This window comes from Seriola dumerili, unplaced genomic scaffold (assembly GCF_002260705.1).
Source record: "Seriola dumerili isolate Sdu_G_001 unplaced genomic scaffold, Sdu_1.0 BDQW01000122.1, whole genome shotgun sequence".
In the NCBI taxonomy this organism is placed as follows: domain Eukaryota; kingdom Metazoa; phylum Chordata; class Actinopteri; order Carangiformes; family Carangidae; genus Seriola; species Seriola dumerili.
Genome location: NW_019174377.1, coordinates 438,867 through 466,705, shown reverse-complemented (window position 1 = coordinate 466,705; position 27,839 = coordinate 438,867). Strand labels below are relative to the sequence as shown.

General features: G+C 41.7%; 1 protein-coding gene across 2 annotated transcripts in view; it reads left to right on the top strand.

Annotated features, from left to right (window-relative positions):
• The window catches only part of pid1 (phosphotyrosine interaction domain containing 1), a 29,205-nt gene extending 1,847 nt beyond the window's left edge, over positions 1-27,358 (top strand). Inside the window, exons 2-3 of one of the 2 annotated variants that reach the window (XM_022748557.1) lie at positions 9,957-10,103; positions 25,009-27,358. In XM_022748557.1, the coding sequence (XP_022604278.1) occupies positions 9,957-10,103; positions 25,009-25,503 (642 nt within the window). In that variant the 3' untranslated portion in view covers positions 25,504-27,358. Of the gene's footprint in view, positions 1-9,956; positions 10,104-11,021; positions 11,120-25,008 lie in introns of those variants that run through there. The other variant, XM_022748558.1, reaches the window with a different exon arrangement.
• The last annotated feature ends 481 nt before the right edge of the window (positions 27,359-27,839 follow it).

The window sequence follows — 27,839 nt, the reverse complement described above, 5'->3', positions numbered from 1 at the left end:
AAACCCCCTCCTGGAAAAAAAGGAACCCCACCGATAATATCGGATATCGCGCGATATTTGGGCTGGACTGTATCAAGATATTAAATTTTAGATAACGCCCAAGCCTAATCAGCACTACACTGATTTCTTAACAGTTTCTCAGTCGCTTGTGGTGGTTGTGCATTCTCTCTGTGAGATTGAAACATCTGTGAAACTTTAGATGGATTTAGATTATGGAAGCTATGCACATATAAAACAGGAGGTAGATGTATTCTCTAAAGGGGCATGGTGTTCAGTTTATTCATCTTTGGGATTGAAACTCAGCCTGTAAACATTTGGAGGGCCTCTGAAGGGAGCTTTTTAAAGTCTGAAAAAATTGTGTTATCATGCTGCATTCAAGTCATCATCAAGGAGTCATCATGATTTCAAGATTCTGACATGCAAATAGCAGAGATGACAACATCAAGATACAACAAGTTGTAACTATGACTGGGAAACTCCGACTTTTTTGAAAACTCCTGCATGTATATTTGACCTGGAGCTTCCTACTATAGAAGTGCTTGGAAATTAAGCAAACAGGGATGCCTCATTTCAGCCCAAGTCTGTTGTGCGAAGTGATTAACCCCCAATTTGATGAAAATTGTCAGTGCACTGTAGCCTTCTCTTGACCAAACCTGTAATCATGCAGCCATCTTGAGTTGACGTGAACGTTCCCAAAATATGTGAATCTGCCCTTTCTCTCTTATCCATCCCGTATGACATGAATGCAGCAATACCAGGCAGGGAGGTCTAATGAAAAAATGCTATTGAGTTGCGTAATGGGACATGTAGGATCCAGCTTTATGGTAGTGCAGTTCTAAATTGATGTAAGGCAAAGGTAGGTTTGCATCTTTAAAGAAATCTTTCTTTTGATAACCAGCACTTGACTCCTGGAGAACAGCTGTGGCCCAGATTTGATAAGGAGTAGGCCTATGGCATGTTTTTGCTGTCCACTTAAAAACTATGAAACACTGAGTGGCAGTGTTTAACTTGATGGATTTGGAGGAGAATTTGGATCAAGTGTACCCAGGTTGTTCTGTTCTCGGGGTAAAGAGCAGACACCATGATGAATCAGTCATGGTCCACATGGGCTGCCAGGACCTTTTGGATCAGTTAATAAAAGGTTACAATTTACCCTTAAAAGTGGTTATAGAACGATAGCAGTACCTGGCCATTTCCCTGCTTTGTAACCATGGCGACAACCCATCCTTTCAGCTGGTATCCTTCACCTCTTTTGAATCAGGAATTGTGGGCTTTTCTGGAGCAGAATCTGTTAGGTAGCTGATCTGGAACATACTTGTTTTTATTATCTTCTGTTTTGTTGTTTTCATTCACTATGGCATCCGTCCACACTTGTGCTGTCCTCTGTTGCCATAGCAACACCTGATGTCTTGCTGCATTTTTGTTTCACGCTCAGGCGGAAAGAGGAGGGGGGCGGGGGGTAGATGGAGGCGATGGGGGGGAGGAGATACAGGTCATGGCGTTGGAGGTACGCAGTACCAGTGGCAAGCTGCTTGTGTTTGTAGGCAAAGTGTGTGTTGCGAGGGCTGTGTGTTGGTGCTGCATTATGTCTCACTGTTTTCTCTCCCTCTCTCTCTCTCTGTCCATTTCCCCACTCCTCCTATCTCTCGCTGACCACATCCCTCAGTCAGTTTCAGGGGTCCTTCCTCCACAGGCAGGGGCCACGTTAGTTCAACGACGGATTGCACAATATGCAGTCGTCTGGGCACAAATGCACACACACACACACACACACACACACATATACACTCATGCAAGTTTGCAGGCAGGTTACGCATGCACACACCCACACACACACACACACACACACACTAACACACACACGCGCGCACAACAACTTCCTTTTTGAATATCCCTAAGGCTGCCAAATATGTTCTTTTCCCCTTGTCAGCAGCTGTTTCTTTAGCCATGGTTTCCACTTTTGACGTTTTAATGCGTGTGACACTGACAAACAGGGCTGAGCAGAGAAAAAGATGTGGACCTGACGGTGCAGAAATAGCCGACTGAGGTCAAGCATGGTCAAAACCAGTCACAGTTCATCCTCATTTGTTTCTGTGGCCCATCTTGGTCTTTCTTTATTTCTTTGTGTGTCTGTCTGTCTCTTTGTCTATCTGAGGTTGCCTTGTAGCCACAGCTATGTTGTTGAGACTGTGGCCTCAGTGGCAAGAAGGAAATCACGAGCAGACTGGCACAAAATTCCTACAGTTCCTCAACTGTTTCTTTTTTTTTTGTTTGTTTTTTTTCAGCTAGCACACATTTGCCTCTTGTGAACAAATGGCTGTTGGCTTACTAGTTGGGTCTTTGTATTTGATGAATGGGCGTAATCTCCTGTTTTCAGAAGTTATAATTTTTCAAGGCTTTTTCCAAGATTTGCATTAGCCAGAAAGTTTTATCTTTCCCATTGGTCAAAATGGAGCTGTCTCAGCTGTGTAATTTAGTATTTTGTTCTTTCACTTGTTTTTGGTACAGAATACTACCAGAGATTGTACACTGTGGTCTTACTTTCCTTTTCCTGTTATGTCTTGATTTTTAGCAAAGTTCAGATATCCATAAGGCCTACGGCTGGAATAATGGCACTGCAAAGACACACACGAATGTCTCTGCATGTCTGTGGGGAGAAGCGTGTTATGGTTAACCGTAGGTTGCACAGGTTCTCTCATATCTCCCAACTTTCAGCACCGTATCATGTGGATCTGAATGTTTAGCTCAGAAAGCCACGGGAACATCTCAGAATGACTCCTGTATATATTCGCTTAAGAGGTCCAACCTTAAAGAGGCATAAAAACATATTACAATTTCTACAAATTTTTTCAAAAAGTTTTCACTAGAGATCGGTGGGCCGCTGATGAGAAAAGACCAGTTTTCGGAGTGATCGGTGACCGGCCGATCAGTCTCAGATATCCGAGTCTGTGCTGGTCAAATTTACACTCATGCCCCACACGACGGTTCACATCCCACACACAACAGCACAGCTACACACACACATACACAACACATCGTCGGAGTGGAAGTTTTTAACCATGAGTGTAGAAGACGCAAAGCTTGCTGATTTTTTTATACCTTTTAAGACCAAAGTTAGCCATCCAGGAACAACCTCGAAAACATTTGCAACAGCAAATTTAATCAGAAACTAAAACACCCATCACCCCCAGTTTTTGGCCGTGGATCATGTCATCAGCGAGTCTTTCTCACATGTCTTAAAACCGTGTAGACAATTTAAGATGTTGCGGTGGGTTCATTGTTTACGTCAAAGAGTTGTTGATGTTTTTATTGCCAGACAGAGATTGCCACCCCCAGACTCTGAGGTTTGGGTACTTAAATACCCACTTCCTCCAGCAGAAGTAACCCACCAGTCATAACATCCATTATTGACCTTCTCCCTCCTACGTGCTCTAGCGCTCCAATCACAATTGAGAAAAACAGGTTTTCTTCTGCATAGGGACCTCCCACAGTCCTCTCAGGGTTGAGCCTATTCAGACATATTTCCTCTCGTAAACTGTGCCAGGATCAGAGGGGGAGGCTGTAAACACATGGAAGGACAGCTTAGATAGTTACACTGCCCAGTCCTTTACCATGCGGGGAAGTGGAGGGGTGCATCCTACTCCTGGCTTCAGGAAGTAATTGCCACCACATGCTAGGTGAACCTCCCCCTGCTCTACCTGTGGACCACAGTGTATTCCTTCAGGATGGTTTCAAAAGGAAGGATGTGTTTGTGTGTAGAACTGGGGTCTGAGGCACAAACAAGGGTAGGATGCGGCTAGTTGCCAGCACAAGATGACGCAAGGTTTGTTAAGTTAAGTCTCTGTTTGTAAAGACTTGTTGGTTAAACTAGGCCTGTTTTCAGGAGCAAATTCATGAACAGTTCATTCGATGAGTAATTCCAGCTCCTGTGCTGTTTACTCACTGGCAAATGGCGCAAATGAAGAAAGGAATGATCCTACCCTCACCTGTTACAAAATATTTCTATGTGGGATGTGGTGATGTTGCTTTAATGTCTGTTGTTTTCACAGAAAAATATTTTGCACCTGCTATAAAAGCACCCCGTGGAGTTTTTTTTTATGAGTTTGTCCCCATCTGGTTGGCATCTTGTGCGCACGCTCACAGATGCACGAGATGATGCACATCCATGCTAATGGTTTCCCACCATGCCGCTCGGCAACAGGTGGCTATAACGGGCAAAGAAATATAAGAATACACCACCAAAAGACAGGGAAGAAGAAGACTGCTAGCAAGCAAAGATCAGTGTGAACAATGCCGGAAATGTGTTCAACATGTTTGTTAGGCCTCCAGCATACACGCGCTTCATTTTGGTGAGTAATACTAGATGTAAACAGAACTTGGGTTACAAGAAAACTCCACAGGGCACCTTGTAAGTTTTGTCAGCTAGAAGAAGAGGACCAATGTGCTGCTCAACGAGTGGTGCTTGATGCCAGCAGCATGTCAACATGTTGTTATTTCTGAATAAAAACCAGTAGACAAGCTGTCCGCTATGCTGACGACTAAGGTAGGCCTGGGATATTTTATTTCATTGTGATGTTTAATGCGTGTCCAACTCTGTGTTGTGAGCAGTAGTCTGGCTGTTCACACCAGAAGCACATTTCTCTGCACCGGTCAACAAAAGATTCTGCTCCTCTGCTCTTTTTTTTTATTACAGTAGAGCTGATCTTTATAAGAACCTCATGAACTATTACATAGAGCTTTTTATGAGGTCCTGGACAAGCGGGGCGTTGCTTCTTTTGCAACATGAAATTAAAAGGGCCATCGCCCTGTGTGATCTGCTGGGAGGGGCTTCTATTCTACCTATGAGTGCGCTCGTCTGTCTCGCTCTCAGTTTAGATGCGCAGATCATTTCGGGGCCAATTTAACCACAGTGTATTGGTATTTTTTAATGGATCACAGACACTCGTTTATTCTAAATAGTACATTTTAATCATGTCGGTTAACAGTTAATGGTCGGTAAACGAGTGTTTGCTATCTGTCAGAAAAAAATTCAAAAGGAACACCCCTAGTATGTACCAAACATTTGTACCTGGCACAAATTAGTTGTATGTATTAGTCTAGTGACTGTTTATTTATTCTAAACATTTTCATGGTGCCAAATATCACAATACTAGACCTTTTCTGTTGTTGATGGAAATGCACAGTGAATTCTGATGATTCTGATCCGAAACTCAGTCTGGCTCTACGTTTGAATGTCGAGCTGGTGGAAATGAAAAGATGAGATGCAGAACAGATGCCCAGATAACAAACAGTGATGTCCCACTGTCTTGCTCTCTGCCAGCACCCGACAGACCTACAACATCTGGTACAGAGCTTTACACACTCTTTCATCAAGTGTGTCTGGCTTGGTGTATGCAGATGTGTCGCAGACAGGCTAATGTTGTTGACAAACCGTTTTGGTCTCAAGGTCTGTGTTAAGATCCCAACCATACTCACCGACCACGTTTTCAGTTTATGGCATGAACCAGTAGCCATTTGTGTGTCCGAGGCATGTATTTTTTCATATTATCATGCAGTTCAGACACAGAACATCTCCCCATTTAGCTTCCACTGGCTTTTAAACATCATTTCCAGCTGTTTTCCACATTTTTGTCATGAGCACATCCCTATAACCCCATTTTCGTGTGTCTCAGTGGGTGTGGCAGAGGTCTGTTTTTACCCTGTTTTGCAGTGTCTTACCATGAGAGTGACCTGGGAACCTCTTTCCTGTAAGAATGCTCCCTCAGGGGGCCAAAAGTTTAACTTACCATCTGCGACCTGTTAAGCTCATCACTGCAGGAGGCAAACTGCGCAGACACTCTCCAAAGCCTTGATTTCTCGAGGACGTGATTCTTCAAGTATTTTTCTGGATTTGCATGTTTTTAAGTGCACAATTCACAATTATTGACTTGTAGAGACATTAGAGAAATTAACATGGGTACTTGCTCTAATGACACTTGTGATTACCAGCATTAATCAGTGACATACCTGGAGAGCAGTCATTCAGAATTAGGTGGTAACACTGGCCTGGGTGTGTTTGGCGCTAGGATTCAGATTTGACCTTGGTCGTCCTCCCAATTAGTTGTTCCCAGAGAAAAAGAAGTTAGCCCTTTGTTATATATTGTGGGATATAGTTTATTGGAAGTACTGATTTTGGGCAAATACACATTATATGGGCCTTGAGAGCCATAAAATATAAGTAACTGAAATGTTGTAAAAGTCACACTGTTGGAGTTTTGGCAGAATTGGGCCTGGTTCCTTTTTACTGTAACGTCTTTGCACTATAAATACAAATTAATCACATGGGCGCAGGCAGCAGTGAGTCAGTGTTGATGCTGTTAGCGTTATAGTCATGCTGCTAAATATGTAGAGCTTTGGTGTTTTAACAGTAAATGTACTAACTGGCTTATGAATGACCAAATACTCGATTTACAGCAAGTCTAAATATGTAAAGAGTGGGAGTCACAAACTTAAAATAATGACATTAGATTTAATTTAAAGAACATGTGAATTTAAAAACACATGGACTATATCACCTTTACAACCAGCTATGCTTTTGTTTAAATGGCAACTGAAGAATTAAAAAGTGTTGCTACGTGAAGAAGTGACGTACTCGTATAATAATTTTTTAGGTCACTGGTCATAATAAATTATTCAACTTTTAAACGTGCATGCGCTTTAAAGCACGTGCAAAAGACCTGCTAATGCACTGGAATATTTTATATTTTCTTGTGAGTGAAGGAAATCTACCAGCTAGGAATTAATGAATACACTGGTAGCATGTTTTGTACCATGTAGCTCAGCCTCTTCATAATACAGTACATCTTAGCACTACGACTGTAGAATGAGAACTGAATGGTCTGTCAGGGTTTCTCTTTTTAAAATGATCAAATAAGCTACTTTAAAATAGGCTGTGTCACATCTCAGTAATGATTTTGAACACTCTGGGGATCCAGGTTATCAGAAGTCTTTTTTGACTCCCTCAAGTCCATCAGTGTCCATTGTGTCTTGAACCTGCTAAAATTCATTTGAGAGTGACAATCACATAAATATTCAACAAGTAGAGGCTATAACTTAGGTCGGACATTACCAGACAACAAGATTGTTTTTCATAATCCTTAAAAGGACCATTACAGGTTTTCGTAAGTGTAGACAGGGCCATTGTCTTGTAACCAGCTCAAAACCAGTCTAGCCCACAGTGGCCTGACGATGGAGACAGAAAACCTGCCTGGATCCAAGTTGCAGTCAGAAATAGAATCAATAACAGCAGTAACCTGATGAGGAGACTGTTGGGAATTGAGAAATAAAAAAAACATTAAAATGAAGTGAAAATATTATGAATAGAATTCCAGCTTTACGCCACAAGCGGCCCTATGCTCAGGCCTTTTGCTCCTGGTGGGGGGTGGAGGAGTTGGGGAGCACACCACAGGCCCCTGAAGATCCCCCCCCCCCCCCACACGATTCCAAAACACACCCACCCCCCTGTCCGTACTGGGGCCAACCGCAGGAATGTGAGCCGCTGTCAGGAAGCTGTAAAGTGCTGATGCGGAGGTCAGCGAGCGTTTACACACATGTGGCTTTACTTTCACAACTCCATCTTTTCTTTTTCTCCTTTTCTCCTTCATCTGCTCCTTGTTTTTTTTCTCGCCTTATCTTCATCTTTCCTGAGACACCCCCCCCCTTTATTATTCTTTTCAACATGAAGGTCCACTATGGTGAGTGTGCCTACCTTGGGTCCCAGCGGTGTTGTTTCTGCTGCAACAGGTTGTACTGTAGGGCATAGGGTCATAGGGTTAGGCCTGTTAGTTGGGTGGCACTAAATTAGCATTAAGTGTGAAATATTTTTTTAGTTATACGGTACATAACATGTCATGTTATAACCACAATGCATGAATAGTTTTTGCTATAGGTGAGGACAAAGGACAGTATTATTAAACAAGATAATGGAAATATAAAATACTATAGTGTATGTAACGTTTGATGTAGTGGTGTTAAATGTGGAAGGAGGACACCTAACCTGTTTCTTGAAGGTGACTGAGAATGGTCTACTTGGCTTTACCAAACCAACACATCAGAGAAGACTGTTCATGGCCTGTATTGGCAAGACTGACTATTTTCATCGCCTGAAAATGTTGACCATCTGTTGTGTAAAAAAATGGACATTGTGCAGGTCCAACATGGAAAACAGTTTTGAAGCGCCAAAAAGGAAAGGGGAAAAAAAATGAATGAGAGCATTTGTAAAAGTAATCTTTACTTAAAGAGGAAATCCACAAAAATGTTATTTGTTTTTTCACCCTATACTATTGCAAGTGATTATGTGTACAGTGCAAAACAAATATCTTCTCAAAGCCAGGACTTTGGGATACATCTAGTTTGTTGCCCACAAGACCAACAGGTGAAGGCGACACAGACCCAGTTCAAGACCTCTGTGATCGTCTGGCTTATTAAAGTCATGGGGAGGGCTCCTTTCTCTAGTTTTTAGCAATTTTAGCAGCATAACTCTAGGGATGACAATGCCGATCTGTCAGACAGAACCCCTGACTTTAACTTCAGCAGCACAAACAGGTTGAGATTATGAATCCTAAGGGCTTAAGTGATCCTCTGGCTTTCCCTCTAGCTCCACTGTGAGGTTGATGTTTGTGGTTTCCAACTGTTGGATGGATTGCCATAAAATTTGCAGTGCACATTAGAATCCTCTGAATTTTCATTTACCATCAAAATTCAAAAAGTATGTCCAACACATTTGTTCATGACCAAATACCAACATTCCCCTTGGCCTCAGATGCACTGTTTTACTGCTAATTAGCAAATGTTACCATGCTCACATGCTAAACTAAGATGGCGACCATACTATAAACATTCTAACTGTTTAACATTAGTATATTAGCATTGTCATTTTGATCATATTACCATGATGACTTGTAGTTAGCCTCACAGTGCTGCTAGCATATAACATAGGTGAGAAGTAATGGGAATGACATACAATGATCATGAATGTGAGAATCAAGGCAAGAACAGCTAGCCAAATTTATTCCCCTGGCTTATTATACAAAACTTGTTAAATTGTGTCGGCAACTCAAATGTTGTACAAGAATAATTTATTTTCAAGATCTAACCGCAAGAGCTCGATGACACTAAATAAGTGAGATCAGGCTGCAGACACCTAGCCCAGCAGACGTGCCACAGGGCAGCCTATTTCTGCCTTAGTTGTGAAAATCCTGATCTCATTAGCTGTCAGTATTGTCTTTGACTGTTTCGAGGAAGCCCAGAAATTCCACAGGGTGGAACGCACCGGGCCAGATTGGCCATGTGGTTCTGCTCCGCTTCAGGAAACACCAGCCGTGGACTGTAGTGTGAGAGCAGGCAGCTCTGTGCTCTTGTTTTGACGGAGGCAGCGAAGGCACAGCTCCCTTCTCCTGCTCCTCACATTCCACTTTCTGCAGAATAAACCTCTCGCACCATCTCACTTTCAGTCTTCATCTCCAGTTTTCACCACTAGAATGTGTTTTCTGTGTGCGAGATGGTAAATCTGGAATACATGTGTCTTAAATTTCACACTGCTTTCTTTTTGATATGTGTTAAATAATAGCTTAAAATATGATATCCTGATGTCTTTTGTTAAAATTTCGACCCTTTTGAGCCTCATAAAGGTTTTATGGAACAACAAGTTGCATTTTTTTCTACTTGCACTTTTCATACTGTGGTATAAATCATATAAATTTCCAGAGTTGTGAGTGGTGACTTATGTTATTCTGTATTACACACTTAAAAATGACAAAAACACTAAAATGCCAGTGTTGTGCAATTTGCAATTTTTTGAGCCTCCAACAGTGTTGACAAGGAAACTACAAATGTTGAACCATAGGCATGCACTTGTCTCATACTCATTGTAAATTTGCCTAAAGCACGGTTTGTTTCTTTCTTTCTTTCTCCATCAGCACTTTCAGACCATGCTGAAGACCAAGCTAAATGTGCTGACGCTGAGGAAGGAACCGTTGCCCACGGTGATCTTTCACGAGCCTGAGGCCATTGAGCTTTGCTCCACCACACCGCTTACAAAGAGCAGGACCCATGCTGGATACAAGGTAGGATCACATGAGCCTAATAATCCCCAAATCCAGGCCTGTTCCTGAACAGTAAATCTATAATAGCATTAATAGAATCATAATCCAACTGTTTTTCCCTTTCTTTCTGGACACACAAGTTATATTCATTCCTCTGTGCACTCCCCCCAGCACACTTTTTGAAAGTTTTTGTGTCTGAATCACATCTTTGAATAATTAATATTAAATGTGTGTATGTGGCCACACGTGTATGCGTGTGTGCGCTCTGGCATGGGTGTGTTTGTTTTCCTCCTCTCCCTGGCTCTGTTAAGTGTCAGATGTAGGGTTTCAACCAATGAGCTGTTGGACTCGCAGCCTATTCTCTTTTTCATTGTCCTCAAAACAGAAAAACAAACAGGGCTACAGATTAAAATAGCAGCCACGCTCTGTTATTACACATAATACTTCCAACCAAGTAACTGAGTGTGTCTTTGTGCGTTTGCTTGCCTTGTGCCAGAGCATTGTAAGCATAACAAATAAAGTGAGATGATTGTGGGCACATGTGAGACAACTTGACGGGGCCGTGTGGGTACAAGGATTTAGGGTTTTTTTTTTCTTAGTTCTTAAAATGTTGTTTTTGGTCACTTGTGCTGTATGGTTAACAAGCACGTCAGGAAAGGAGTTGAAGCTGTTCCAACTTTACCTAACTAAAACAAACATTTCATATCTGGCAGATGCCTTAAAATGTTGAGGAAAAAGTAATTCCCTCTTGAAATTATTGCCAAGAAACACACACATGGAACACACAGTCCCCATGCTTGATGTTGATATTTGAGTTTGTTGGATCACCGTACAGAAGAACTAACAGAAACACACACTGTATATGTATTTATATGCATTGAAAAAAAAAAATCCCAAGGCAGCTAAGAGGCTGAAAATGCTGAGTCATCATAAGCAACTTCCCAAAAACTCCTGAAATTCAAATGTGAAGATGAAGTGAAAGTTGAGAGTCTTTACAGGCAGACATACTTACACACCCAGACATGGCGATAAATAGGGTAAGTAGCAGGGTTTTCATTGACTCATGGTCAAATAAAAGTGGTCTCTTAGTTTTGTTGTAGGAATTATTAAATCTTAAATAACAATTTGATTCATGAAATAGGAGCTAATGCTGTGAATGTATTCAAGAATTCATCTTTAATTCAGTGAATTAAGACGATGAGAGGTCTGTGATGAGAGCTGACAGATGACCACTTTGTTTAAAATTAAAGAAAAAAAACATTCCTGATGTGATTTTAGCTGATGATTTATTTACTACAAATCCTTTCACCCGTTATGCTGCTCTTGCTCGTGTTCACGTCTCTTAAAGACAGCTGTTATCCTGCTAGTTATGATAAAATCCAGCAAGACTTCCTCCTCTTGTAAATGCGGCAGTGGTATTGTTGAAGCATGTTTTCACTGACTTAAACTACACAGGCAGACTAGTAAGATAACACTCAAACTCCTTCATGTTCTCATCAATGTCACATATAGAATACGACACTGATGCAAACGTCATCATGTCTGGTGATTTAAATATGTTTGGTGAACCCCAAAGGAAACGACTGTGTCTCGGTTATGTCCTGACTAGATATAAAGCCGACACCCTTCCTCTTTAAGGTCTTTCTCCATTATACAAACAAAGGTTGAAGATGAATGGCCGAAATGGACTGACAGATGTTAAGTGTTGGGTAACAGTTTGAAGAGTTTATTCATTCATTGTTCTTAAACGCTCAGTAAAATTATTTTAGCATCTTTAGCTTGAACATGCTCCATGTGTCGTTACACGGCAGGTAATAAAACCTCAACAAGCTGTTCCAAATAATATACACACTTCCAAACCCATGATATTGCTGTTATAGCTACCATAGCCCATGTGCTAACAGATATGGGTTCTTTTTAGCAAGCTAAGTGATTAGATTCTATATGATAAGGGGGTTAGCTGGGCACTACAAATTACATTTGATTGGATACATTTATGTACATTCCCACAAATGCAGGAAGCGTTATCAAACGTTTTAGCATCAGGACTTTAAGATTTGACCTATAGATGCTTGATAATAAAACACAATAGCAAACACAAGATCATGGATAATGTAGTTTTTGTTTGACTGTGTCGTTAAGACTTTTCACTCAATAATAACCTAAGTGACATGTTGCGTCACAACTTACTGACTCATCAGCATCCCAGTGTTCAGTGCGTCATGCTCAATTTCCCACTGATTAATTGTTTTTAATCACCTGTCATGCACTGGCAATGTGTTTCTTTTTTTCTTTTTTTTTTGTGGACCTAGAACTAGAAATAAGAAGTGTTCAGCTCTAACAGCAGTTTATCTTTATTTTTTTAATCTAACGTCAGCAGTGTAATGATGCACAGTTTTTCAGTGGGAATCATGGTAGCAGTGACACACAGCAGCCTCTCTTATCATCCGACTGGCAATCGCTGCCGTGATGGAAGATAAATATTGATATATCGCCTAGGTGAACGCTGCACAGAGCTGGACTTGGTATCCCTCTCTGTCTAGTGTGAATCCCAGCATCCTCTCGCTGCCCGCTCCTCTTTCTGTACCCACTGCTCTTTCCAGCGTTGCTGAGAATGCCAAAGCCATGTTGCCATGGATACCACTACAGCTATTCAGCAGAATACCAGCCACACACAAAAATAAATTCATTTCCCTCATCTGTCTGCGACCTCCTTATTTGCAAGTCTGTCTGTCTTGCCGCCCGCATCTGTTGGCCTGTGTATTGGCTTGTGTAACTTCCCGTCTGAGTCACTACCTGCCTGTCTGCATATCTGTCTGCCCACCTGCTTCAGCACCTCTGCTTCCACTGTTAGACCTTAAAGAGACATTATTTTCTTTTCAAGGGCGAAAACTGAGGAAACAATGGTCTTTTTTTGCACTTCTTGCCCTCATTACTGCTTGGCTTTTTTATATCCTACAATACAATATGATACAATTTATTATCCTCATGGACTGCTTTATATTCCCTGTCTTTCATTTCTCACTCCTTTCTCCTTCTCTCCGCTCTCTCCCAGCCCCCAGGTGTACTCCCAGTTTACAGGCAGGCAGGAATGCTGGCTAAGGGCTGCTGTGCCCCTGCCAAAGCTAACAGCTAGCAAGGATGAAAGGCCACCTCTCATTGCCCTGCCCGGGCTGCTGCTGTCAAAAGAGGTCCACTTCATGTCCATTGAGAAAACGTGCTCAATGCACTTAACAGCCATGCCAGCCCCACAGTCGTACTCCGTGACAATGGTGAAATTACTTTGGAGACCGCTCAAAACACAACTCGGCTCCTTGCTCATGACTTTGTTGTGTTTTAAATTTAATTTGCTCCCTACTTTCCAAGAGCATAAACAGAGAGAATGTTATCAACACACTGACACTGAGGACTACACAGTTTGGTCAGGGATAGTGTTCATTTTTAACACTCTGCTCTTGTCTCTTCAGGGTCATGTTTTCAGGGGGGTCAGGCTAGAACCCTCACTAGTCAAATTAGGTTTTATAAAAGTGTACTTTTGCATGCTGCCCCTTGGCTATGCATGTGTAGTGAGACAGTGTGTAGACTGTAGATGTGTTACCATGGATGTTGAGTAGAAACTCCTCCATCAAAATGCTGCTAAAAGATCATATTTGTGTTAAAGTTATCAACAATCAATCAATTTGTTCATTGACAATATTTTGATTATTCATTCATGCTTAATTAATCTTTTTCATCTTTTAAGCAAAAATGCCAAACATTTTTTAGTTCCAGCTTCTCAGTTGTAAAGATTGCCTTTCTTTTTGTTTAATGCTTTAATGCTCTTGTCTGTTTCCTAAAATGTGAAATTATTCCTTTCAAAGGTATAGAAAGCTCAGAATTGTGAATTTGTAGCTAAATATGTCTTAATAATGACTGATGTTTTGCTATCAGACCTTAGAAATATCATTTGCCTAAACTGCTCCCATATTTCTTAACTTAAACTATATTATATTCACTTTTCTGTTCAGACACTTGGTTTAAAAAACAGTTTTGGCATTGTTTCATGACACTGAGGGGAAGAAAAAGGTAAAAAGAAACACTGCAGTCACCTGGGATTTGTCAGGATTGTCAATGTCAATGATTGTCAATGATGTTACAGTAGAAAAGCAGAGGTGTAAATAGAAATAATTAATGATGGCTGAATTCCGTTTAGCTGCTTCAGTTTCAGGGTCCTGATATTGCTCATGCTGGCTCACTGTTACACTGTCATGACTAGCTTGGGACTCTTAAATAGAACTGAGCCATCATAACTGTTATTAGTAACATGTGTGCTTTTACTGCTATGACACGTCAAAATGTCTGCTGTAAAATAGAGCCCGTTGTCATTTGCAGCCCAAGTTACCTCTGTTTCTGATTCCTCTGCTGGGCATGATTTCCCTCATGTGTAGTTGAACCAAACCAATGATAGTGCGTGATTCTCCTACACTGATGTCATTCACGCTGGCGGCCCAGGACAGGCTGGTCCTACCATGTCTTTATCTTATCTGTCAGGCAGAGAGGCTTTTTGTCCCTCTGTAATTGGTATGCTGATGTCAGTCAGTGTGCTGGACGTGCCGTCACTTCTCCTCCAGTGAACGAGAACAGCACGCACAGTGATGACATTTAGATGATTAGCAACCATCCAGGGTGAGCTGCCTGGTGCTCCCAGTTCCCTGCTGCATGCATGAATGTCTGTCTGTCTCTGTTTTGGTCTGGTGGAGCCTTTGTATCAGTGGTTTTGGACATTAGCTTGCTTTGCCATCTGTAATAATGTACAAACATTCCTGGGTTGTGTATTTCCAGCTTAAACAGTGTCCATCATGTTGTTGTCAGACCTAACAGCTAATGGGAGCAGCCGATATGTTTCTGTGTGAAGGTGGGTTCTGCCTTCAACCACAGTTATTAGGATGGTGCTCCACACAAAGTGTTTAAATTTCAGTGTCAGTTTCCTCTTACTGTTTGGTTATGTTTGCAGAATATTTGTGTGCACCAGTCTAGGGTTGCAGATGGATACATGGACAGATGAACTGCAAGGAAATATGAAAGCTAAAGTACTTGTATGGTGTTGTTCTGTGCCTGCAGTTTAGTTGCAGTGACCGTATTTGGAGATTGCTACGTGTAGTTTTCAGGAAAGCTAAGTGCACTGTTTATGTTGGTCATTTTAATGTGTTTTAAGGATAATTAGTATTGCAATGCTTGTTTTATTGTTTGTTTGTAAGAAACTGGCCTCAGGTTAACTGGTGTGTTGTCTCTGCTGGCACTGCTGCTCATCAGCAGGGAGACAGACTGGGCTGCAGTTCAGGGCTTCTCTCACTGATTGACCCAGGCTGTTTGGCTCTTCTCAGATTAAAAGACTGGATAGTCAGACCAAAAGTTTAGTCATCAGCTCTTTCTTTGTGTCACTCACGTTCACTGTTTCATGGTGCGGGTCAACAATTTAAAAAAAAAAAAAAAAGTTTATAGAGCTTTACATATCCATATCATATCTATATGGTGTACCCTGCCTTTCACCAAATGTCAGCAGGAATATGCTTCAGCATCTGGACTAGATGAACCTCAACGTGTTCTGTAGGCTGATCCTGATGCACCCAGTACGGTGTGAATGTACAGCACTTACAAAATTTCTACGAGCCCTGACTTAATAGCATGTGTTTGTAAGGGAAAATAAAAGTTTCATTAATACACTTTTGTATTTGCATTGCAAATTTGTGTGGGTGGGTGAGACCATATTTTGTGGCCAGAAATTGAAAACGTAGCTGGCTCCTGTGTCACAAGAGTGAAAAACCTAGACACATTTTATGACCACTATTGGAATATGGAGAATTTTACCCTATAGTAGACTGTATGGAAGGGGCTGTGAATGTGAAAGCTTCTTTCATATACACTGAGGTGCTCCTGTCTTGACTTACACTGAAACACTCAGACTCTGTTTTGCGCACGCGCACACACACACACACACACACACACACCCTTCTTCTTCTCAATGCACAACACAAACAAGGCAAATACACACAGCACTTGTAAAAAAAAAAAAAACCCTCATCCATCTTTGCATGCCGTGGCAAGCGGAGCCAGCTGTACTCTGCTGATTCAATAAGTTTAGAGGAATGTTAACAACCTCCTCAGGAATGCTGCGTTCCCAAGCAGTGGATTTCCAGTCATGTTGAGGGATCCAGACGCAGGGGCCTACTGAGGGAGAACGCCAGGATAACCTTAGCGTCAGACAGTTTTACAGATGCTGTATCATTTCTGTATGTGACTCAGTAACTGTCTTTATCCCAATGCCATGGTGCTGACTATAGCCTGACTGATACCAGAATCCAATACAGATATTACAATGATATGTTGTCAATATTTGCTTTTTTTCCCACATAAACATATCAAATACACACATTGTGGAAAAAGAGAAAATGCTGACCCAGATACAGTATGTGCTGAGTGATACATGTCAAATTTTTATACAAGGTGGACCTGGTGCCAAGATTTTTTTGTCAAACTCACTTTCTCACTACTACTATACTGTACCCAAAAATATATGTTTTATGGCATTACAGTTTCTTCTTACTTATCAGCAGACATACAATATGTGCTCCCCATCTTTTCTAAATTAACTGAAAGGTTAATTCTTTGGAAGTTACAAGCTTCCTTTCAGACAGTGATTATGACAAGCAGCCAACATCAAATCACCGCTGCCAGATACAAATCTGATATGTTTCCAAATAGTCAGCTTGAGGTATGAACAAAACAGTTCACATTGGCATCCCACCTCATGCCGTTTGGAAGTGATAAAGATTTGGATGGAGACAGAGAGAGAGAGAGAGCACTGAGAGATAGACTGTGTGTTTTGTCTGCACCACCTGTTTGTCCTTGGACCAGTGTCTGGGAAAGTGCCTAATGCTTAAACGACAAGTTCCAGAAGGGTTGCTGACTGTTTGTACCTTCACATCAGTCTGTTCCCAGACCTGATCCAACAGGACCAAACTGCTTTCCTTAACAACTGCCTCCTTGTTCTGCTCTAAGCCCCTCTTCCTGTCATCTCAGCCCCTCTCTTCTCCTTTCTCCATGTTCCCAAAGATTCTCCGTAGGGACAGGTATCTCCTCATTGATTCCTCTTAAGTCTCTCTTCCTTCTCCTCCTCCTCCTTTTCCCATACCTCCTTTCTTGTGCTTGATAGCTGAACCAGCTGTGGCCTCAGCAGCAGCAGCTGCCCTAGCTCTACACCTCTCATACACACACATGCATGCCTGTGCGCTTACACGCAGATACAGACTCCCTCTGACTGAGACAGACACACAGACGGTGTGTGTTGTGCGTGAGTGCACCAGGATGTTCCTGTCTTTCTTCCCACTGGCTCACTTGCTGGGCTGCGGATGTTTTTTCTGTCTCCCTCTGTGTATCCCTCACTTTCTTCTGTCTTTCTTTGCATTCAATTACTGTCTACCAGCTTTTCTGTCTTTTCTCCCCATGCGTTTACATCAATAAGTTTCTCTATGCGTGTCTGTCTAGTTCTCTTTTGTCATTCCATAATTGTGGTTTGTCAGGCATTGTTGGTTTTTCATCCAGTGATTCATCAAAAAATGTTAAATGTTAAAATCTGTTTGCCTCATTTATCATTAATCTCAGACAGGATTGTTGCTGGCATGTAGTGGTGGCAGAGTGACTGTGCTGGCATGCATGTACTACAGAATGTTTTTAATGAGTAATAGTTGCAGTCTTTTGCATAATATGCAGCATTTGCACAACTTCTCCAATGCCTACTATAAATGTCTCTTAGCACAGAGTCGACCAAGACCTTGGGATCAGCAATATGACTCCAAACTTTGGCTAGATATAAGCATATACTGTATGCTCTTGTTATCACCACATAGAGGGTGTGTGCACATTGATTAATGTGTGTCTGCGTATGTGTAATGTGTAGTACAGAAAAGTTTTCAAAATCTGATAACCAATGAGTAGGTCAATTAAAGAGCTTGAAGGAAAGGTTTGACATTTTGGGAATTATGGATTTTCCCTTTCATTACAAGGGTTAGATGAAAAGATTGATACCACTCTCATAGCTGTACAGTAAATATGAAGCTCCAGCTAGCTGCCGGTTAGCCTAGCTTAGCAAAAAGATGGGGGGACACTTCTAGCATAGCTCCCCTAGCTAGTACTATTAAAGCTCACTTAATATTTTGTTTTCTAAATTCGTACATAATCAAAACTCATAACTCCCTCAAAAAACTGCAGCATGTCTTTCCTATACTTTGGTTTTTGTATGAACAAGATATTAAGTTTTAATTACTGAGATTTAGAGGCTCTGGTAGGTAGATTTTTTTTTACCTTTGAGCCAGGCCAGCTGTTTCCCCTTCTTTGCAAGTATTTAGGCTGAGCTAAGCTAACCAGCTACTGGCCATAGCTTCATATTTAGCACACAGATATGACAGTGATAATCTTCTCATCTTGCCCTGACAAAAAAGTGAATAATCATATATCCTAGCAAAAAGTGGCCTACTGACGAATTATCAGCTGTCTCTGTCATGTCATGTGACCTTTGCTTTGCAGGTATAGCAAGGCAGTCCATCAAGAGTCTCCCAATGTAGGAGAGAGTAAGAATAGAAAAAGACAATGACCTCCATAAACCAAGAGTAATGGTGGCCACATGTCTCACCACACATGCAAATGTTTAACCACACTCCTCCTCCCTCCTCTCTGTCACACTCACAAACTTGATCCATTTCATTGTTTTTGTCTCTCTCCTATGAAGCTGGTATACAAACACATTTAGTTTCTCGTCTGCAGCACCAATCCAACGGATACTTTAAATTTCAACTTGACATAAGTTTAGTTTCTCAAACCCTGATTTTTTTTTTTCTCCTTCTTCCCTCAGCCCGTATGTTTGTTGTCTGGTTGTCTGTCCGTTTTTCTGTCAATGTTTGCTTTGCAGCATTCCTTCTTTGCAGCCCTCAAGGCCTTCGTTCCTGTAACTGATCATTATTTCTGTCTCTGTATTGCTTCACATGGAATCAATATTTTCAGTTTGACTGTATAGAACTGCTAACAATTAGCTGCAGAAGGGAGTCAGAACAATAGAGGGGATGTGAGGATAGAGATTGGGGGGGGGGGGGGGGGGGGGGGGGGGGGGGGGGCAGATGATGGGAGTTCAAGGAAGAAACGGGTGAAAGAGAGAAGTGGGAGTGGGAGAGGGAAGAGACAACAGAGTTTCAGAGTGGAGTAGAATGAGGAGAAACACATGGAAAGTTGAAACAAAGGGGAGGACTCAGTAGATCTCTGGAATGATTTAAGCTGCCTGCCTGACTTCGCCAGCACTGAGACGACTGGTGAGCAGGCCGCCAGAGCACAGGACAGCAGATGTGTTCTGTCCTGGATGCACAGATTGACGTATCAATTTTGTCCCGAGCTTGATGGGTAGAAAAATAGAGCTAGAATGATTTGCTTCATGCTCTGCACAAACACTAACAGAGTCCTCACGCAGGCGTTTACATCCTGGCTTGGAGTTCTTGAAAGCAGCTTGTTTCTGAGCTGTCAGTGAGTCAGTCTCTTCTCCGTCTGCAGAATTTTATGATCATTTGAGTCAGTGTGTCTCTTCATTGTTCCAGTCATAACCCATGATTTGTACCTTTGGAAACCGTCCTTGTGTGTTCACACACACTCACAAAGATGCTCACAAACACACTGTAGCTGTTAAAAGACACCAACTAACTTGTCTCAGGTCTTTGCTTCCAGACACAGATTGTGCACAGAACCACCATATGATGTTGCTTTGAGGCCTCATATTTAATGCAGGAATTCAGCTGGTGTCAGGTGTTAGATAAAAATTTGTGTTCTTAATTTTTCACATCTCTCCCTGGCTTCTTTCAGCATGCAAAAGCATAATTTTCATTAATGTTTGTCCACAAACCAAAACAAGACTCAGACCATGTACTCTACATCTGGGGCTGTGATGATGTTTTGTTACGCCTCTGCGCCAGCGACATCCACAGCTGGAAGCATTATGTTTTCGGGTTGTCTGTCTGTACGTCTGATTCAAAGCAATTTCTTTAAATTTGGTACAGTCACTTGGACTTAAGAATGAACTGATTAGATTTTGGTGGTCAAAGGTCAAGTACACGGTGACCTCACAAAACATATTGTTGGCCATAACTCACTAATTCAAAAGCTAATTATAACACAATTTAAAAAAAAAAAAAAAAAAAATCTAAAAGGATAAAATGATGAAGTGTCTACATTTTATACCCAAAAGGTCAAAGGTCAACTTCAATGTGACATCATGATGTTCTGCAAAAACATTTCTGGCTGTTATTCAATGCAGTTGGTGGAGGCATAAATGTGGTAATTGTAGTTTCAGTTCTAACCCAATAATAAAAAAAATTTTGTCTACCCATCACTATTTATTGGAAGGCAAACTTAATAAACTCCACATTGAGTTTCACATTTAGTGCACATGAATGTACAAACACTCAACTATCCTTCTAACGATGCTAAATTTACCGACAGACCACATTTTAATACCAGGTGTAAATGGGCTCAGTGTCGTCTTAGGCCTGAAGGAAAAGTCTGTACGGGTGAAATAGGTGATTCATGCACTGCAAAACCAAAAAGAAATCAGGCGTATCCAATGCTTTAGTGGTGTATTTGTTTTTTATGAACACGGCCTTATAAGCTGTATTTTTTCTCCATTTCTATCTATCCCTCATCTTTCTGCTCAAGCAGTGTAACAATTTCCTCTTCAGCTGCTGCATGTTTGGATTCAAAAACACAAAGTTTAATGTTTGCTCTGTCTAGTGACCTCCTCACCTCACACATACACACACACTCACTTACTTTTCTCTCAACCATACACACACACGCACGCACACGCACGCACACACACACACACACACACACACACACACACACACACACACACACACACACACACACAAACACACACACACACAAACACACTCTTATACTAGTGTATTTCATTTGTATTCATCTCTGCATGCCTGGTACAAGTTACTTGAGAAAAATTATTTATCCAGGCACATTACCTACATCACTTCCTACTTCCACAGAACAGAGACAGTAAAGCAGAGATGTATAGATTGAGCGTAAACACTGGCCTACTCCCAGTTTCTGTAAGACAATCAAACCTGGCAAAGCAGTCAGCCTTCATTCAGCTAGGAAGCAAGCAATCAGTGGAAATGATCACAGTTTAAACAAGTAACTCAATATCAAAATAGGAGCATCAGAGAAAAGCAGCCCATAATGACTCTTTATTGCTGTTTGACATACAAACAGCACACTGGATGGTTGATGTATCTTGGCTCAGTCTTTGGATTTGTTGGCCGGCTGAGTGACTGACCGCCTTTTGGCTGCAAGAGGGTGTCAGTGTGGTTGACTAGCAAACCGCCCAGCCCAGCCTCCAGGCTGCCCCTGCAGACCTGTGGTAGTCAGCTGAATGATGGATCCAGTGCAAAGGCTGCATGTCCCACCCTGTGGTCACTGCTAATGAAAACCATGCATGAGGAGGCAGCTGCTTTCACTGCCTGGATCTCTTATGGTTGCCTATAGGAAACTGTGAAATCAATGTTGTGTTGCGCTGCAATCAGGGTATTTCGGGGGCCAATCCAGCCGAGTGGTAGGATCCTCTTGTTTGTGTATATGTGGATAATGTTCACCACAAATCACTCTTGTTGTGGTTTTGACATCGGTTGGGGAAAATAAGCTACATATGTTCATTCAACTGATTTTCACACGAAATATTTTGTTACCGTTGGTTGAGTTTACAAAATTTTGAGAATTGATTTTACCACTGCATTCTGTCAGAGGAAATGTCTGCCCAGAGTGGAGACATATCTCTGATGTTGGCATTGCAGTTGTTGTTTCATTTCCTTCTTTTTCTTTTTAAAGATTCTTTCAATCCTTTCATATATGTGTTTGTGTATAATTAAGGGTGTTTATGCCTCACAACAGCCATGTCTGGAGGCATTATGTTTTCGGGTGGTCTGTCTGTCCCATTCTTGCGAATGCAATACCTCAGTAAGGCTTTCAGGTAATTTTCTCAAATTTGGCACAAATGTTCGCTTGGACTCAAGGATGAACTGATTAGATTTTGGTGGTCAAAGGTTAAGGTCACTGTGACCTCACAAAACACGTTTTCAGCCTCAGTATCTCAGGAATGCCTTGATCCGTCCCTTCCTTTTGAAGGTGTCAGTGTTGTGAGTCCAGTTCAGTTTGTTATTGATTTGACTTCACTTCCTCTCACAAGCTCATTGGTTTTGCTCATATTGAGCTTCAGGTATCCTGTGGAATCATACATATCTATATAGTGATATAGTAGTGAGTTCCATTTTGCCAAAAAAAAGACACAAACATGCATGTAAACTGCAACTGGAGTGGTTGGCAGAGGCATACAACCACATGGCGTAATTCTAGTTTCCTTTTTGTACCTTTATGGTAAATGCTACACCTGTCCTACATAAGACTAATTGTCTGTCTAACTGAGAGACTGGCGACTGGTTGACTGTTCTACATGCTTACTCTCAAAGATCTTATTCAGTCAAAATCATAGCAGAGAATGAGGGCGGGTAGACTTGACGGTTGCACACTAATCAAAATTTGTGAAAGAAGAGAAACAGTCACATCATGTGATGAATAAAACAGGACCCAGGCCTCTGCTGTGTATCACTTTCTGGTGCTTTATGTCAGTCAGTCATGCTTTATGCATTGGTATCTGTTGATGTGCTGGGTGGGCTTTTTTCCTGTTATAAGCATAATAAAACATAAGAAATGAAAAGAATTACAGATAATAGTTCACTTAAATTTCTTAAGGGAATTGTGTTATCGAGACCACAGACGGGCTTGATATTTGGCAGATGTGCATTGAGCCATGAATGTAGGCCACATCTTCTGTAAATGTTGCAGACTGTTATATGATACACATCTTTTCTTTAATATTCACACTTATCATTTGACTCATGTTATCTGCAGCCGTGTGTCAAATGTGTGCTGTATGTAAGCCAGCTGTAATGAACTCTTGAGAGTGTAGCGTATTCCCCTGCCTCAGTATAAACACAGACAGGAGTGAAAACTCTTTGAGTGTTTGACTCGTAGCAGGCTCCTCCTCTGTGTATTTTTATAAAGCCATAAAGCACACCATGTAGAGAAAGCGCACAAGTCAGCCATTATTCCTGGAACGCTCTCGAATTGGCCACATTCCCATAGAAAACTCCAGCTTTGTTCACTTCTTAGCTCTCTCTCTCCCCTTATCCCTCTCCATCTCCTCAGTCTATCGCGCTCCTGGTATGCAGTGTCATTACTATGGTATTCTATGGTCCTTGTTGCAACCACAGCTTCTCTTTGGGAAATAACACACATACACAGCCTTCAGCATGTCAGCAAAGTTACCACAGTGAATTAGAAAAGCCTCTCATCACCATTGTTGATTCTTAAAACATCTTTCTCTATACAGCGACTTAAGCACCCCAGTTTTTGAGGTTAATTGGCCTAAAGATGTACACTGAACATCAAATTTATTAGTTCAGTCAAACATTATTTTTTAATTTGCTCCACAGTGATTAGCTCCCAGTACTTGTCATGTAGTAATGTTTTTAATATTAAAAACTGCCTGAGGTGATATGAAATGGAAATGGATGCAGTCCACTTGTTTTTCACAGTTAATGTTTTTGCCCCATCTTATGAGTTGACACTGAACATCCACTCCTGAACAGTTAATTAGTAGGTTGGTCTCTGAAAACAAGGGACCTGTGGTATCCTGATTTTAAACTTGACCATGCAGACATCAGTTCTTTGTAGAACTGTCCAAGGTTAATGGGTGAACGCTTTTTCCCATTGGGAAAGTGATCTCTGACTTTTGGTCCCTTCTGTACACTTAAATATCACTAAACACACTCCTAACATTTTTACCTAAATGTGGCGTTCCCCAGGGGTCTATTCTTGTCCCACTGTTGTTTTCAATTTATTTACTTCCCATCATCATACAAAACCATGATGTCTCCTTCCATTGCTATGCAGATGACATGCAGTTATTCATTCCACTGCTATCCAACAAGTCTAGCAGTCAAGCCATCTTCTTGTCTGTCTTAATGACATCATATTTCATGATGATAAATCGGTACTTTATAGTGGTATCAGTCAGCTTTCCCTCAAACAGGTCCAATAGGTGCAGAATGCTGCAGCTCTGAATATTTACTGGCACCAAGAAATTTAAATGTATCATCCCTGTCCTGGACAACTTGCATTGACTCTGATAGATTCTACATTGATTCATTAAATTTTACTCCTGACTTCTAAGCCATTAAATGGTCTTGTACCAAAATATGTCATTGATTTGCTGACCCCTTACATGCCTGTGCATCCCTTAGATCAATAGGGTCTACTGGTTATTCCCAGGTCTAGCCTAGTGCCAGAAGTTGACCAGGGGTTAGCAGTTAAAGCCCCCAGAGTTTGGAATACTTTGCCTGTTGAGATTACACAGGCTACGTCTGTAACATCTTTAAAATCACTTCTTAATACTCTCTTGTCCAAGAAAGCCTGGGTGAATATGTTTCATTTGGTTTTATCTCTTCATGTTCTCCATTTTGTGTTTTCTACCTACTTTTTCACAGCATGTTATTGTACTTGTGTCTTATTATTGCATTTATTGTTTGTACTATTTTTAAACAGATACATCATATATATGTGTGTGTGTGTATATATATATATATATGTATATGTGTGTGTATATATATATATATATGGCACCCCTGTTGTTTTTCTATTTGCAGCTTCTGCACATCTGGTGAAAAACTGCTTTTCAAACTGCTGTGATGTATTTTATCCAACTGCATATTTACAATTGTTACACATCAAGCAGTGGAGAAGATGAGTCTAATAGTATATGTGTGCGTCTCCTTTCCTGCAGGTGACCTACCTGGGTAAGGTGACTATCTCTGGGACCCAGTTCCTGTCTGGTTGCACAGAGTCAGCAGTGGTAGGTCTAGTGGAACGTCGTGCCCAGCAGCAGGGCACCTACCCTCCAGGCAACTCTCTGCTAGAGATTCGGCCCTTCCAGGTGCGCCTTCACCACCTGGACGAGCACGGCGAGGCCTCAGTAACCATGGACACCTACCAGGTGGCGCGGATCGCCTACTGCACAGCTGACCATAGCATCAGACCCAACGTATTTGCCTGGATCTACAGGGAGATCAATGATGACCTGTCCTTCCAGATGGACTGCCACGCAGTGGAGTGTGAGAGCAAGCTGGAAGCCAAGAAGCTGGCACACTCGATGATGGAGGCATTCCGCAAGACTTTCCACAGCATGCGCAGCGACGGCCGCATCCACAAGAGTGGCTCATCGGACGACTTTGCAGAGGACTCATCCACCCCTGAAGACTCAACCCCAGATGACGGTTGAACTGACACTCACCTAAGCTCCTGATCCCCATCCTAACAAAGCGAGGGATGGCTGGAAGGATGGACAGATTACCTGCTTTCTCTCATTCTCCCCTACAATCTCTCTTTTCTGTTATCAATTTGGAACAAAATTAACTGACCCTGTGAACCAACACACCCAGGATAATGAAGTAACTTTTAAATACTGTAAAGGGATGGTAGATGGAAAAGACCTACACTTATATACAGGGATAGCAAAGTGCTGCCACTTTGAGTAAATGGCCCTGAAAGACCCACACGGGCCTTTTAAGCACCTCTGTAAACACCCTCAAGAGATTGACTCAACATTTCCATTTTCAACCACTGTTACTCCTGCACCGAGCAGAAACACTGTTTGTGGTTCTTAAGCTTTTTCATCTAAGAAACAACAAAGTTTAGTCCCTGTTCTTCTGACCCCAGCTTATGAAAATCTATTGCTACTCTTGCCATGTAGGGACCCAGCAGAAATAGGCCTGTGACCTATTTTGGATTCCAGCCCAGAGTTTATGAGACTGTTGGAGCACATAAATTCTTTAAATGTTTAATTATGTGGATCTCTGTTACAATGCCTTCGACCTTGATAATAGCAAATGAGGATGTGAAAGAAAAGCCCAGCCTTTAAGCACTACTCATATCATCACTACAGTACCTTAGTCCAACCCCAAAATTCTTTGCCGGCATGGCTGTTACTCATGTGGACGATGGAGCTAGAGCTTCTACCTCTGTCTCTGTTTAATAGGTACTTAAAGATCCTGAGTATGTTAAAGGCACCTGGGAGAATAAAGGTGCTAAATGATGTTACATTTTAGAAATTCTCTCTAGGCTGAAAGCCTGGGCCTGTCTCAGACACCTTAATCATCCACATCTGACTTCTGTTTTGAGTATACCAAAATTCAGGCTGGATTTTGCCTGTCAGATTATGTGCCTCACTTTCCTCTCACATTAGTTTGGTCTCTCACCTAGGTCCCAGAGTGTGTGTGTGTGTGTGTGTGTGTGTGTGTGTGTGTGTGTGTGTGTGTGTGTGTGTGTGTGCCTGTGTGTGTGTGTGTGTGTAGGTGTAATTGCTTACTTCTGTACTTTGTATATATGAATGTACACGTGAGTGCTTGCATCTCTGTGTGTGAAAGAGAAAAGGAAGATTAGAGGGAGGGAATACTTCTCATCGCCCCGGAAGCATCCATTTTTGATGCTTAAGGGAGGTGTTTTAAAATCAGACATGGTACTGTGACCATTTGCCACGTTTTCTTACTTTAATCTCGTATGAAATGAAAGCATGAGTATGAGAGTCTGAATGTGCCAGTCACTGAGGTTGTAGGACCCTTAAATCACAGCCGTCCAAGAAAACGACTGGCACCTCCTGGCCTCTGCTGAATGTACGATGAGTCCGACGTGCTGTGAGCATCTCACACCATCTCTAGTCACTTCAGTCTCCGATAATCCCCTCATGCTCTCACAGACAGCTGTACGGGAGCGAGCCGGTGACGAGTTAGCTCTGCTGCCCTGCATTGCCTCACCGAGCGACTGAGGCATCATTGTGGGTAAAAAAACTCACCAGAGCTCCACGTTACTTTCTTCTTTTCTAACTAGACTGTGTTGAACAGATTGGACGCTGTCAGTGGAAAAGGTCTTTGGTCAGTGACTCAAACAGAATGATCAGATGGCTCTGATCAGCACACACTCTCACATATACGCACCTACATACGACTATACATATGTACACACACATTGTATTTGAATCTCGCTCAATAAGCTTATGTAAATACAAATGTATCACTTTCCAAATATTACAGCATAAATGTTGATAGCTATTTTAAATAATAAAAAAAAAAAGTTGAGAACATCATATGATACAGAAACAGTGTTATGTTATAAAGCCTACTGTGAATAATAAGTGGAGAGCCTGATAGCCGTGGCTGTGTGAGCATGTGTGTGTAAGTGTGTGTGTGTGTGTGTGTGTGTGTGTGTGTGTGTGTGTGTGTGTGTGTGTGTGTGTGTGTGTGTGTGTGTGTGTGTGTGTGTGTGTGTGTGTGTGTGTGTGTGTTTGGAAGGGATTGTATGTGGTGAGAAGTGTGGTGAGGGGTGTGTATGGACAGGATGGGGGGGGGGGGGTTTATAAAGCTGTAGATTACTGTGTCATGTCTGTCTGAAAGCTCAGACGCGCTTTAAATGTTCGAAAAAATGTTACATAAGTGTTTTCTATACAGTGTTTGCAAAGATCAAGAAACAATTGCATATAAAGTATTTACCAACACCAAGCGTGTGATGGTGTGGTCTGTTTTGTCTCAAATCCACATCTCATGTTGCATCCTTCATTCATTC